The sequence below is a fragment of the Poecilia reticulata genome, linkage group LG7 (assembly GCF_000633615.1).
Source record: "Poecilia reticulata strain Guanapo linkage group LG7, Guppy_female_1.0+MT, whole genome shotgun sequence".
Lineage (NCBI taxonomy): Eukaryota > Metazoa > Chordata > Actinopteri > Cyprinodontiformes > Poeciliidae > Poecilia > Poecilia reticulata.
The window spans coordinates 5,539,697-5,553,884 of NC_024337.1; the positions used below are offsets into that span (position 1 = coordinate 5,539,697).

The 14,188-nt window shown below is 36.1% G+C and overlaps 2 protein-coding genes across 12 annotated transcripts in view; both read right to left on the reverse strand.

Annotated features, from left to right (window-relative positions):
* Window positions 1-6,479, reverse strand: part of slc66a1 (solute carrier family 66 member 1) — a 7,862-nt gene extending 1,383 nt beyond the window's left edge. The window contains exons 1-7 of one of the 8 annotated variants that reach the window (XM_008413023.2): window positions 6,358-6,479; window positions 3,031-3,227; window positions 2,818-2,947; window positions 2,434-2,521; window positions 1,704-1,858; window positions 1,510-1,602; window positions 70-255 (exon numbers count right to left, since the gene is read on the reverse strand). In XM_008413023.2, coding sequence (XP_008411245.1) covers window positions 70-255; window positions 1,510-1,602; window positions 1,704-1,858; window positions 2,434-2,521; window positions 2,818-2,947; window positions 3,031-3,221 — 843 coding nt within the window. In that variant the 5' untranslated portion in view covers window positions 3,222-3,227; window positions 6,358-6,479. Of the gene's footprint in view, window positions 1-69; window positions 256-1,509; window positions 1,603-1,703; window positions 1,859-2,433; window positions 2,522-2,817; window positions 2,948-3,030; window positions 3,228-4,479; window positions 4,873-6,357 lie in introns of those variants that run through there. The other 7 variants (XM_008413022.2, XM_008413024.2, XM_008413018.2 and 4 more) reach the window with 7 other exon arrangements.
* A 1,282-nt stretch (window positions 6,480-7,761) lies between these two features.
* Window positions 7,762-14,188, reverse strand: part of trim33 (tripartite motif containing 33) — a 35,390-nt gene continuing 28,963 nt past the window's right edge. For 2 of the 4 annotated variants that reach the window (XM_017305933.1, XM_008413025.2), the window contains 3 exons: window positions 13,359-13,511; window positions 10,983-11,033; window positions 7,762-8,619 (listed from right to left, as the gene is read on the reverse strand). In XM_017305933.1, coding sequence (XP_017161422.1) covers window positions 8,398-8,619; window positions 10,983-11,033; window positions 13,359-13,511 — 426 coding nt within the window. In that variant the 3' untranslated portion in view covers window positions 7,762-8,397. The remainder of the gene's footprint in view (window positions 8,620-10,982; window positions 11,034-13,358; window positions 13,512-14,188) is intronic. The other 2 variants (XM_008413027.2, XM_008413026.2) reach the window with 1 other exon arrangement.

Sequence of the window (14,188 nt, forward strand, 5' to 3'; positions counted from 1 at the left end):
GAACAGAACCTGACAGGCATCATCTCTACTTGGCGCATTGTGCAGCAGCATCTCTCTGTGGAAGGATACGATGAGGTCCAGGGTGAGCGTTCCGAGGCTGCCGATGAGCCAGGGCAGGTGATGGACCAGGTAGCTTCTCTCACTGTGGCCCCGCTCAGGGTTCTTCAGTATGACACTCAGGCCGTAGGTGGTGTTCCCCAAGATGACGAGAGCAAACAAGAAGTAAGACACTCCCTCCGTCGACTTCCTCTTAAACTGCGACGAGAAACGAGACGACCGCAAGGGAAGTGAATCGTCTGAACAAGGGATGTGGAACGTTCATTTTCTACCTACTCATATTCATGTACACATTGTCACACAGGAGACAGCATGGKTKTTTTTTTACGCTGGATTATATTCACTTCCATTTTTGCAGTTAACAAGAACATTGMATCTGTCATTTTTCAYTTGGATGAGTTGTTTTTCTACTTTAGTCTCCTGGATGCTAACACAGAGCTCTTCAGTAATGTCTCGCACACATAAGATGCATGAGGTTCTTTAGAAAACATGCTCATCAGAACTTCAATGTAATGAAAACTTTCACCTGTTCAAACCCCAAATTGGTCTCTATGCATTCCCACTTTGATTCTTCTAATTTACCAACAAAATAAAAAAATTCAAAAAAATCTTTACTAAGTAAATGTACTAGTGCTATGGCCAATGGCAGGGCTCTGCAAGCTGCTCTTTTGACCTTCCACAATGGGTCGTAATAGCATTGACTAAAAATGATAAAGAACAACTTAAGTTTTAAAAATAAATATAATAATAAATGCAGGTTTTAGCTATTTTCCAGTTTTTTTTCCCCATAGAATAATTACATTTAATTTCCATAGTAGAATGGCACTAAAATCACCTGTCATTTTTATTTACATCTATATTTCCCGTTCTGAGGCTGGAAACTATGTGCAAACATCAACATCACATATTACGCTTCTGAACACGTTTCATGTTTTTCTTCGTACTAAAATCTAAAAACAGGGATAAAAATATTACTATTWTAAAACAACAGGTTTTCTGCAGGAGGTAACAAAAATTTTAGGACGTCTTTCTATCAAAAGGTCAGGTAATATTTGCGGCTTTAAAACCATTTAAATAGCTCAGAGCTAAATAAATTATGGAAAAATGGCACCTAACTGGTGACTGAGCACCTTYCTATGATTTTTGATATTGCTACATGTACATAAATAGAAAGACATTTCACTTAATAAATTATACAAAAAAAATGTTAGTTCCCCTATAGCTAGCCCAGGTTCTTGCATTCCTTGGCTTTTGGCCTATGAATTTATTGTTTTTATTGTAGTTTGAGATTTTCAGGAGCTACAGAGACAAACCGTCATAAAAAAAAAAAAGCTGAACTCTAATTTAATTTAATTGAAAGTCAAATCGGACACGACACGACCAAAACTGCGACGGCATGAAACGGCATCAACATTCCTTAAACATTTTTGCAAACCTGCTTGTCATACTCACATTTGTGTGCATTTGTGGCAGCCTAGAGCAGAGGTAGAGGACTGATGACACCGACCCAATRGAGAAACCAATAATCTCTCTAGGGGTAAAAGGCTGGGGTATAGAGGGGTAGATTTAACGTTACCAATAACCAAAAAACAGCCAGACATAACTAGTTAACTTCATTCAGATRAGTAKATTATAACAGRTCTGACCTGAATAGARCTAGCATCAGCGGTTGAGAGCAAAGAGCGGCTCCTGAACCCAGAGAAGATCATTTCAGGTWCGGGGTCGACCCCAGGGAGGTGGGCCAGACCAGCAGTGAGGCCCAGAACGCAAGAAATGCCCACGACGTTCAAAACTGTTCTCCCTGGTGAAGATGTGAAAGCAGAGATCGACATCAGTACACAAAACTGAAGAAGGGACAAAAAACATGACGTTAGAGTAACGTGGACTCACTGTTTATCAGTCAGAAACGTATAAAGCTTGCTTTTAGCACATAAGTATTTCAAATTTAGTTATTATAGCCGTCTCTCCAAAATGTCTAACTGGGACGATATCAATATCCAATATTAATACCGCTGCAGTTTATTTTACATTTCCATGGAAATAAATATTAGTTCTTAACATTGGCCCAGTTATATTCATCGGACCGTTACCAATACGCTGATAAATGATACTGGCCAACACCAATGTTAGAGCCAATATTTTGCTAATCATTACTGTACGTAAACAGTATATTTAGTATATTTTATGTGTGGCTGCCTGGATTTTGAGGTCAGGTTTAGTGAGGAGCCTCAGGGTTTAYATGTCTAAACTCGTACTTTGTTGTTGTTATTACTGCAAACTTTGGTGTTAAATACGGTCCAAATGAACTGGACAATATTTAAGAATATCCAATAGGATAAAAATGAAACTTTAATTAACAAAAGTGAAAATACTCACTGTGAGCCATTCTGTGTCTCATTTTGTAGTACGTGTACATGGCGAGCATCAGCARGTCGGCCAAGACATAATAAATCGCTGTGTAGGTCTATATGACAGATAAGCAAACACACGTCTCAGGTGAGCAAAAAACGATGTTTCCTATGAGCTCAGATGCTTCAAGCTGACTAAAATAACTAATTGATACAAGAATATTCCATAACAATGTGATTTCATGGATAAGAATGCAATACATGGTCATTTATTAGCATTCTGGTATAGTTATTTTTATTATTTTAAAGGCAAAAACCATAAAAGATTTCTTTAAAATCATRAATTTTGAACATTTGACAAACTTGAAAAAAGATATTTAAGTCGTTTCTGCAAAAAAACGAAAWAMATTACCTGAAGTGGAAGCTGGTCAGCCAGAAAGGAGCCAATCAGATTGCAGGAATCGCCTCCCAACCACAGCAACAGAAACCAGACTGAGAGTGCACTGTCCATATTCCCCTTTTTACAGGAACTGTAGTACTGACTGTAACCAGACAAGAGAGCAGAATTAACTTTACATGACAATTAAACAAAACTACAAAACTGACTAAAAGAACAAACCCTTACGGAAGAGAGGACACCATGAAACAGACGATGGACAGGAGGCCCAGGCAGACGCTGGCCATGTCCCTCGCATCCTGGGCGCATTCCCCCAGGCCCTCCCAAACCCACTGGGAGCCATTCGGACACAACGAGCTAAAGTTTCCYGAATCTGTCCATCCGGGCGAGCTCTGGGTGAAGACGTTGCCTTTCCACATAGTCTGCTGGTCAAGAGACACGTCTGTCAGTGAATACTAGAAGTTTCAAATCTAGAAATGCACCAACTAAATAACTAGAGAGAGGAAATGGGCCAAATCTTTGTCAGTTCTGATGGGTGAGTCGCAGATCAAAAATGGAACATTTTTTAGACATTTCCAGCCCTCTTTATTCATGACATGCTTATAAAACAATAATAATAATAATAATAATAATAATAATAATAATAATAATAATAACACAATCACCTTCAGCAGGCTATTCATGCTTAAACACTACTCAAAATATACTTCTGCAAAAGAGAGAGGAACAACATTGCTCCACCATGACGAAAAAGACTCATAGCCTTTTTTGTCTTGAACACTGCATAGACATTGTGTCAGCAGGTGTGGCACAACCAGTTATTAGTTTTAGGTGGTAATTACTATTTCACAGGACTGGTTCTGATCACTGGTTATGTAATTAATAAAGGACATGTTAACTTCAAAACTGCATTTTGTATTAAAATTTGTTTCATGACCTAAAATGAATCTGTCCATCCAAACAGACAAAAGACAAACCCATAATGAATATGCAAATGTCGAACTATTTTTACTGCATGGTTTGAGGCATAATTTGTAATATTCATGTAATTTCTTCATTTTAGGTTGAATTCAAAGCTACTGCCCCCATCAAAGAACATAAAGTGCATGTTTTCTTTTTTATGTATTAAAGTGCTTTAAAAAAAAAAGGAAGAAATAAGAACATAAAGTGCATGTTTTCTTTTTTATGTATTAAAGTGCTTTTTAAAAAAAAGAAGAAAAATCAGAAAGGCAAGAGATAAAAAGTAAAAAACAAATAAAAAAAACCCAGGAATTTGAATGGGCCAGAAAAAGTTTGCTTCCTTGTTGCATTTCTGTCAATTTTGTAAATTAAGTCTTCATAAAAAACGTTTTCTAAACAGATATTCAAGTAAAATACTGAAATAAACCACCAGACCTCAATGTGTCGCAACAATAAGCAAGACCGAGACTGTCCTTTAAAGGAAACCAATGTAAACAAATTGTTTGTGTCGGCCATATGGCTCAAATGTCAAAACAAACACATGAGCAACAAAATAATATCAAATAAAAAACATAGAACTCAGATGTTCAGGTAATGCATTTGACGAGGAAAATGGTTACCAGTAAAGGTTACAGAAAGGTCTATAGAGATCAATATCAAAACAATAAACACACTCTCTACTAGCTATCGCAGAGAATAGCAACAAAAGCTACCTACACTGGCTCCCATATATGACCGTTTTGGTTCAACTTTCCAACTTTCAATGTGAACATGAATAATATTTGGTGTTTGTCTTGCCTATGTGGCCGCTGACACGCCTGTGGATTCGTTTCTACGCACAAAAACGTCGATCCGGAGGTTGGGAGCATACCATGAAGAACACAGTAAACAGCGACGGTGTTCTGTCTTCCCAACCGCGCGCTGATTGGTTTATAAAAACTTATCCGGAAACTTAGTCATGCGCATGCGTGACTATATATGGCATGCCGTTTTAACATAAATTCGGGTTTGTCTGACTTTCCGTAATTACATTCCTAAAAATGTATTTTGACTACACAAAACTACACGTTGACTATCCGGAATTGTAATTTAAGATATCTGCATTTACATTCTGACTAGTAAGAATAATAATTCAAKATATCKCAAATGACGTCACTTGATMTTTCATTTTTGACGGGACACATKTCMGTAATTACATTTTAAGATATCTTGAATTATGACTAGTCAAAATTACAATTTTAGATATCTGAATTAGGAGTTGCGTGGAAGCCCCTTTGTGCTGTCCAGTCCAAACAGTTGCCTGCAGAATTTTATGTTTGCTGCACAAAAATGTCAGTAAATACCACGGAGCTCGGCAATGTTGGATATGCGKAGAACGYAAAACTTCATAAACTATAAGACTGCTTCTGAAATMTGCAAAGATTTCCTGTTTATTAATTTCCGACWAACTGRATTTACTGAAAAACTCGTTGAAAAGCTWAAATKTCTACTGTCAAACCATTTCCAACATGAAACGGGTGCATTTTCAAACATCTTTTTTYGTTGTTTTCCATTTTTCATTGCTTTATTAAACTTTCACATTTCTACGTGTCAGGGATGTTTTGACTATACAGAATACGACTAGTCAGAATGTTAATTTAAGATATCGTAAAAAATACAATTCAAGAGATCTCTAATTTAGTTTTGTCTAGTAGTCGTTATTTGCTTTTAAAATATCTATAATTTAAATTTTGCTAGTCAAAACTATAAATCTATCCAAAAATACATTTAAGATATCTTGAATTGTCATTCAAGTTAATTAGAATTATGACTAGACAAAAATAAAATATATCTTGAATTTACATGATGACTAGTCATAATTTAATTGTAGATATATGAAATGTGTATTTCAGATGGTCAATAATTCATTGTAGATATCTTGAATTAAAATCTCCATATAAGTCGATGGTAACACTGAYGTMATGTCGACTAGTCAGAATGTAATTAGAGTTATCTCAAATAGGTATTTTGTCTAGTCAAAATATAATTAGAGATATCTCAAGCCACTAAAAAGTCTAGTCATAAAACAATTTGAGATATCTGGAACTTAAGGGTGGTAAAACCAAATTTATGTTAAAACGGCCTGCCATATATCCCACAAAATACATGCGGTTTTGGTTGGGCAACTCTGAGCAAAGCTCCAAACAACAAAAATAAGGAGAGAAAAAAAGAGAGAAAAAACCCGCCACGTAGTATACATTTCTGAGCATATATAAACAACCTCATTAACCTACATTAATTCTGTAACTAGTTCTAAGCCGATATGAACCTTTTGGCCTCTTACATTCCTCATTAAATGACAAACCCGCCAATTATAGAGCTACGCTCGTATTTTCTGTTTTACTACAAAACGTCCCCGCTATCATAACTGTTAACGTACATTACGTTAACAGTTGTTTATTATAACCTGTTAAAACGGTGTGTAGCCCTCAAAACTGGAAAAGAAAACCAAGTTGCGTTGAATCAGAAATGTAAACTTTTTAAGGTTCGACTATATTTATCAAAAAAAAACAAAAAACAAAAAAAACATGTGAACAGAGGAAAGCGACAACATACCTGAAAAGCTATTAAAACACGAAGCTGAATCTAAAATACAAACCGGTCTTTYCCCACTTATCCTGTAGGTTTGTGGAGTTCTGTTCAGGTGTCAGCTGACCCGCCGTCAGACTGACGACTCAGCACCAAGTTCACTGAAGTCAGCWCGAGTGATTTTTTAAGGTTTCCTGAAGTCACGTGCTTAGTTCCGACCTTAACCCCTCAAAGAACAAAAGCCGAACAAATGCAATCTTCTTATCAAATACTGAAACAGCACAAACAGGCCTGTTGGTTATCCACAAAAGAGGACATGTGAGAAAGTCAGCAGAACTTTCTGTAATGACTGAAACCCAGGAGGACTCAGCGACTTCTTGAACATAAATGATCTATTGCAGTGAAGAAAGTAACTAGCGGCAACAAAAACACAACCTTAAATATTTCTGAAAACWMCCTTTTGGATATTTTTTTCCCCACATTACAACTACAAAATGTATTTTATTCGGATTAGTCATGTCCTCCACAAGTTTAGCCTTATGTAACAATTGCATRAGAAAAAAAAAAAGCTATTGTTGAAAGAAATCCAATTTGAAGTTTACCACAACGCAAATAGACACMGAACACGTGGAAAGTGGGGTGATCTGGTCAGAGATGAAAATCTGACCGTCTTTAAGTTTAACAGGTTGTTCAGTTGATGAAAGATCAGAGCAACTATAAAATGACTTGGATTCAAAGAATAATTGTGTTTGAAAGGTCAAAAATCTAGACTTTAGAGAATCTATTGSAGCATTTGAAGGCTTTCACAAATGCTCTTTGTTCAACAGGTACTTTAGCAAACCACTGTATACAACAGCATCTATAACCAAATAAACTCCAAAATTAGAGRAAAGATTTTTATTTTTTTGTAAATCTCATGTGCAGTGGCTCATAAGGGTCAACTAAATGTAAAAGACAAAACGGACATTATGCTAGCACGTTCCTCATAACTTTAGTTGCATTTTGTTGACCCGTCTGCATTAGGGCTAAAGCGATTGTTTTGAAATCGATAATTGAAATAGTTAACTAATTTAGTAGTCGATTAATCATTAGAGTATGTAGATTCAAAGTCATTTGCTGGAAAAAAAGAAGAAGCAGTAATTAAGTCAAAACTGTACAAAATAAGTAAACATTTTACATTACAGATAAAAACATGTTTTAGGGAAACTCAAGTGGTTTAGTTTTAGCTTCACCTGTTCAAATTCTATGTTATTGCATAGTTTTTATTTTCTTGATTAAAAATGGAATTGAGTTTATTGTTTTTTTTGCATCATTTAATATATTTCCAGTATTGCATAAAACATTTTTTATCCAAATAAGCATCAGAATAATTGATTACTAATATAATTCTTTGTTGCAGTTCTTCTTRCCCGCCATAATTTTGTTTTTTTGGGGGGTGGGGGCTTTAGCATCGTCACAGTAAACTGGATTATTTGAATGAATATTGCCATTTATCTTCCGGATGCTTTTGATGCACCTGCAGTAGATAAACTTAAGGAAACGACAACCTGCAGTACAAATCTCTTCCTCTTGTGTACTTGAAGAACAGGTTTTATTGACGCACCAAAACACCTATACTGTAGACTCTCTTATTTACACAACGTTTCCACAAAGTCATACAAATACTTAGTAGGCTCGATGTCAAAGCATAGATAATATACATCAAACAGAATAAGTCAAGTTAAATGTTTTTATAAAGAAATTGTTACAACTCTACAAATGCGAATGGATGATAGAAAACAAAAAAAAATCAGTTGGTAGCTACAACAACAGAACAAGAAGTCCTACTTCAAAATCTGTACAAGCGGGTCAAGTGTCCTTGAAATAGAAGATCCATATTTACGCTCTCGGGAGGAAAATAAAATATGACAGAAGACTTGTAAATATTTCATTCCAAGGCAACAATCTAATGAGTTTAGAAAATATCATACTTTTTGTCTCTCCAAAARAAATTTAAAATTAAAACAAAAAAGAGGCTGGGAGATGAAAGGAAGACAGTCTTTTAACTTCGTTTCTAACGCTGAGCTTTTACTTGATGTGAACAACCTTGTCGTCCGTTTTCAACCGTTTGCGTCGCGGCTGAATGAAGTCCTCCTCGGAGTCCTCCGTGTCCACGTCCTCCCTCTCCTTCTCGTCGGAGGACCCGGGTTCCGGCGAGTCGGGGAAGTGTTGATCCGGGAATATGCCCTGCAGCTTCTCCTCAAAGTACAGGCTCACCGCCTTACCAGATATCGCCATCTCTGATCCCGCCTGTCGGAGGAGGAAGAGGAGGAAGAGGAGAAGGAAGAGGTCGGAGGAGAAGAAGAAGAGCGTGAGGAGTGACATAGAGAAGGAAAGGTGTGAGTACCGTTGGAGTGTGGGCGGGATAGGGGAAACATGAGTGGGTTGGAGGCAGGAAGGAGGAAGAGGAGAATGAGGAGACAAATTAGATTTGGTTAAGACTCCTGGCGGCAAAGCGGCCCCAGCTCAACCGAGCTGTACAGAGCGAGGATGTCCTGCCTTCCGGTCCCACTGTGGCTCCATGAAACATCTCCGCTAGTGACTTACAGGTCATAGAGGCTGTGTTCAACAATACCCACCAAAACAAACTAAAGAAAAAAGCTATTCATAAAAGATTTCCAAGGTTGCGTAAGAATGTAATGAAAATGGCTCAATAAAGAGCATTTCCACCCCATTACGGACAGAAAGAAAAGCTAACATACATTTATCAGAGGTAACATGAAACTTTGTGTTGAAAGCCTCAACACTGCTGAAGATAAAATCGTTGAATTAACATCAGTGGTGTAGATTTGTTTCAGATTTTTTAGTTTAAGTGTCCCAATACAATATTTTTTCCCTCTAATACGATAAAGATGTGGTAACTTTGAGTATTGGACGACACCAACCTAATGCGACATCAGCACGAATCATTCAAACTTTTATTGCTTACTTTGTAGTGTGGAACGTTACAAAAGTGACATTACTCAGAGAACAATAGTCAAAAGCAATAGGCACGAGAACAATAGACCCATTTATTGTTAACCAATTGGTGTGTGTGTGCGGGATACAAGTGSTGCTGGATAGAAACTGGGACAGAATAAATACTGGAGCGGAGTGCTTCTATGAGATTTAAATACTTGTCTTTTGGATGATACTGGRCTGAATTCCAATATCCGCATTAGGTATCTACGTCATATATGTACTAATCTACTTCCAACAGTATTTGAAATACAGTGCAGTCAAACTGTACAGAGGGTTTTTTATTTAAATACTTCCTTACTGTCAGAAGCCGTGTACTGAGGGCACTGCAAAGTAACTAACAACAATCAGTTTCATAATTGTTCCTGCTGATTTATAGAGCCGACTTCTCAGTTATGGAAAAATCCCTGATTAGGCAACTTGCCAAAAATCTTACTGTAAAGGTAAAAATATGTATTCTTCAATGAACGCATGCAGAAACTGGTGTTTTATCTCCAATACAAGGTGCTAAACATAGCCTAAAATATCACTTAAGTAGTTTTGTTTTTTGCTTTAATATATTAAAAGAGTCCTGTAATGTCTGCTGTATCTACTCTTAATACGGAAAATTACTGGCCCCTGCATCAGAGGCCAAACCTTTATGAAACCAGAAATCGGGAATCGGACGTATAATTCTGATCGGTGCACTTCTACAGATTTTCATTTCTCCTTTCCTCTAATGTGTTTTGTGCTGTTTTATTTAAGTGTATTCACAGTAAATCTGGTAACTAGCATCCAAGATATTTCTTTAAAAAYTGAAACTGCTTCGGTAAAATTTTTTTACTGAAATAAGCTGCTAAACGTGACAGAAGCAGAGGATGCTAGTTGTCCTGTTAGGCGTCAATAAACTCCGTTTTACAATATTTCTTTCACTTTGGTCCACGGCAGTAAGATGAACTCAACTGGAAATAACATGTCAGGCAAAAACAACCAAACCTGACAGATCTTGCACCGATACTCCACCCTGGCAGCTAAAGGAACATTAGCATAAGCAGCAGACTCTCTAATACTTATCTTGGCGTTGATAAAACTAACCACTTGTACACGTTCAGTCATTTTGCACGTTTAAAAGCTTTTTTCCTTTTACTGTGTAACTTTAGAGTCTTCTATACAACTCTTCTATTTTTGAGCGACATTCAAACTGCCTTGAGCAGCTCATTGTAGATCTACCCTGAAAGTTAATAAAAAGCTCCTTTGTGTTAGTAATGTAAAACAAACTTGTCCTGTATGGTTAGTTCCTTAGATGTGAAGTCTAYATTTGTTTGCGATATTAGTTTGTTTTACATYAGTGAGCTTTATAACAGCGTCTTGTGTCAGCAGCATATTTTCATGTTACACTCATTGTATTAAGCCAGCAAAACAAAGTGAAAGCCTCAATCTGAAAGTGAAAACAGTAACAGAAAAAGTGAAAGGAAAGCAAACTTAGTGACCCGTTTCGCCACTTMCTGAGAAATAAGACCTGTGTCAACCAATTTTCAACATTTCTTTTCTCTTTTTTATAGGCGTATTGAATTTAAAGGCGGCTGTGAAGAGCTTCACTCGGGTCGTTTCCACACATTTCTTGGAGCCTCAGTGGGAGGGAACAGGAGATAGGTGCCCCATTTGAAACGGCTTACCTGGGTATTAATCTCTTTCTCCTCATCATAAACTTGGATTATTCGAGACATCTAAAGGGGGTAATAACATTACAACAAAGACAGTGAAGCAGGAGGAGGAGAGAAGAATTCATAGCACAGGAAAGTTTAGTTCATAACAGATAAAGGAATCTGTTTCTTTTTAAACTGTGCTCAGTTAAATCACCGAGTCAAAAAAGTGCATCCATTAACAGCAAGTGAAGGTTGCAAACGACAAACGGAGAGCAACTTTYCCCCCTCTTMATACGTTTCACYATGTTGTTTCCTGGTCCAAATAATGTGCATCCAATAGTCTCTTCAGTTTTACATGATGATTTTTCTCAATGAATAAATACCACCATGTGCACTTAATAAATATCTAGAATAMATATCATTTAATAAATACCTAGAAACCTCCCTCTCTTATTAAGAATATGGATGTTCTCTCTCGCAGTGAAAGCTTTTTTTAACACCCATGTGGTTTACCGATGTGAAGCAGTGGTACAGCAGTGTTAGCAGTGAGTGGTGGCAAATGTGAAAAGAAGATGAGATGCCTTTAAACTCCACTTGACAACAATTAGTGCAAGCAAACACAACTGCAAGCATCACAACCAATATGCCAGGTTCAAAATGTGGTTAAAGTCATGAGCATACAAGTGCATCTCTTTTTAAAATATCATCGGAAAGTTAGTTCATAATGTGACATTCCCATTTTGCAGAGATAAACGGTGATGGATTAATTTGTTTTTGTCAGTTTTGAAGATTGTAGCCAACAGATGATGCTAAGCCAAAAGTTAACTCCTCAGGAAATTAGGATATTATAACTGACCAATAAAAAAAGAAATATGGAAGTGTTGGGCTACAGCCCACACAATCCTGTTAGCCCAGTGATAAAGAAGCTACACTGCCATATTATAGATAAATTCATGGAAACGTTTTGTGGAAGAAAAGTAGAAAAGTGAGGTAGAACATAAGTAGTAGAAGTAACTGCTGCGTTTAGGCTCCTTGGAGTTTCACAATGGCTCTTTTAAACTTTGGCTAAAAAATTAAAACAAGCCAGTTAATGTTTCTAACTATAGATATCTTAATGAAATGTTTTTCAGTTTATTTCTGCAATATTTGTCCTGAATTTCCACAAAGAACGACACTAAAAGTCCTAGATCCATACTCTTTGTTAAATTTTATGTTTATTTTAAATCCTAAAACTAGAAATAAAACGATGGTTCATTAAAAATAACAAATTTMTAATAGTAGATATTTTAAAGCAGCAACACCTGCTTTAATGCCCGTGGTTTATTTATTTGCTGCAAACAATCATCTTCAATAACACTTGAAATTTATAAACGTGTGTTTATAAATTTCTCCTTTTGAAATTAATTAAAATGTACTTTTGACTATATTGCAATTTTATGGAGATGCAGATGTATCCTTTCAATGGCTTCAAAATAAAGTCGATCATGTTAAATACAAATAAACAATAATATGAATGAGCAGGTGGTAAAAATGTGGAATCACTACTCTTGGATGGAAATAAATTCAGTTAAAAAATGAAACCATAAGCAGCTTGGGGGAGAGGTGAAATCAAGAACTATAAAAAAATTATTTGATGTATAGATTGCATTTAAAAGTCAATCAGGAACTTCTCTTTTTAGCTACATCTCAGATTAATCATATGAAATGTCCTGATCACTGCTTCCATGTAGCCCCACTCTGTTTTTATTTACTTAATAAATATATTTATCTTCTATGCAACTAAATGCTCATTCTAAGTTTAAATGAATGAAATAAATGCTACTAATATGTAATATTTTGCATTCTGTCGACCTGTTGATCATCATCTGAAGTCAACCTTTATGTTCATCACTTGGACCTGCTTTATACATCTCAAAAAAATGTTAATATTGTGGAAAAAGTTCAATATTTTTGTTCAGAAAGTGAAGCACATAACCAGCTCATCTGTCAGCCATAAAATTAGTTTGTCATGAAAATTACAAGAGACAAAGGCTCAAAATATTTCACTATGCATAGCAAAGCTTTATAGCATGAGTTTTACTTTCTGAATTGAGAGACAAAAATGTTGAATCCTTCACAATTTAAAATATATTTTTTAAAGAAGTTTGTATTTCATATAATACAGAACATTTGAAACATTTTTAATTTGGCTGTTTTTGGTGACACTTCTCTTGCTTTTGACCTATTGCTCCAACTGTAACTGAAGGAGAAAAGATTTAAAGGGGTTTCATGAGCTTACATCCAAGAGTGGAGATTCTATATTTTCCAACAGGATTGCATAACCTCAGTGAACATCAGTGTGACTTGTCTGCATGCAGTTTTAGTCACTGCCATTCCCAAAGCAGGTTGAAGACTCATGCTGCTCACCTCGTTGTATTTTGCACAATTTTTGAAGATGAGGCGCATGTCATCCACAAACTCCTGTTTGGACTTGTAATACTGGGAGCTTCGCAGCTGCAGCTTCTTCTTCACCTTCTTTAGGTCCATGGGCTGCTTAATTATCTTGTAGTAATTGGGCACCTAGATCCAAAGACAGAGATACGTTGCATATTGAAATATTAAAAAAAAAAAAAAAAAGTGTTTATAAAATTGAGGTGTAGGCTGGGAAATCTGGAAAAATAGTACAAATGCAAGATTTCTACTTCAGATTGTACACAAGTAAAGTAAGTAAGTACAAAGCTAGTGTCTTGAGCAATATACTTAAAAAAAAGAAGCTGCACAATATCAGAAAAACATCCAGTTATGCCTCCATCTCGGTCACTGAAAATATACGTTTGCAGTTTACAGTTTACAGCAGAGATTAATGAAATTGTACACTAATAAGTTAGCGAATTAAAGCAAAAACTATTTAGTAGAGATGTGCCAATCAAGTTTTTTCCTGCCGATACAGATACCGATCACCCATGAGGGCCGATCACCGATACCGATCACATAATTGTTTTTTGGGTTGTTTTTTTTTTTTTATCATAAACACTACCGATTACATTATGTGGAAAAAGGAACCATGAATTCACCTTAATTTAGACAAAAACTTGTTTTTAATAACTTTTCCAAGAAGAAAACTAAACAAAACAGGCATTGTGCAAATTGTACTGCTATCGGTAATACAATCTTTAACAGACTGATAACATATGAAGGCTCTGAAGAGGACAAATAATGCAAAGAGCCAAAATAAAACCTCTCAACATTGCCAAAAA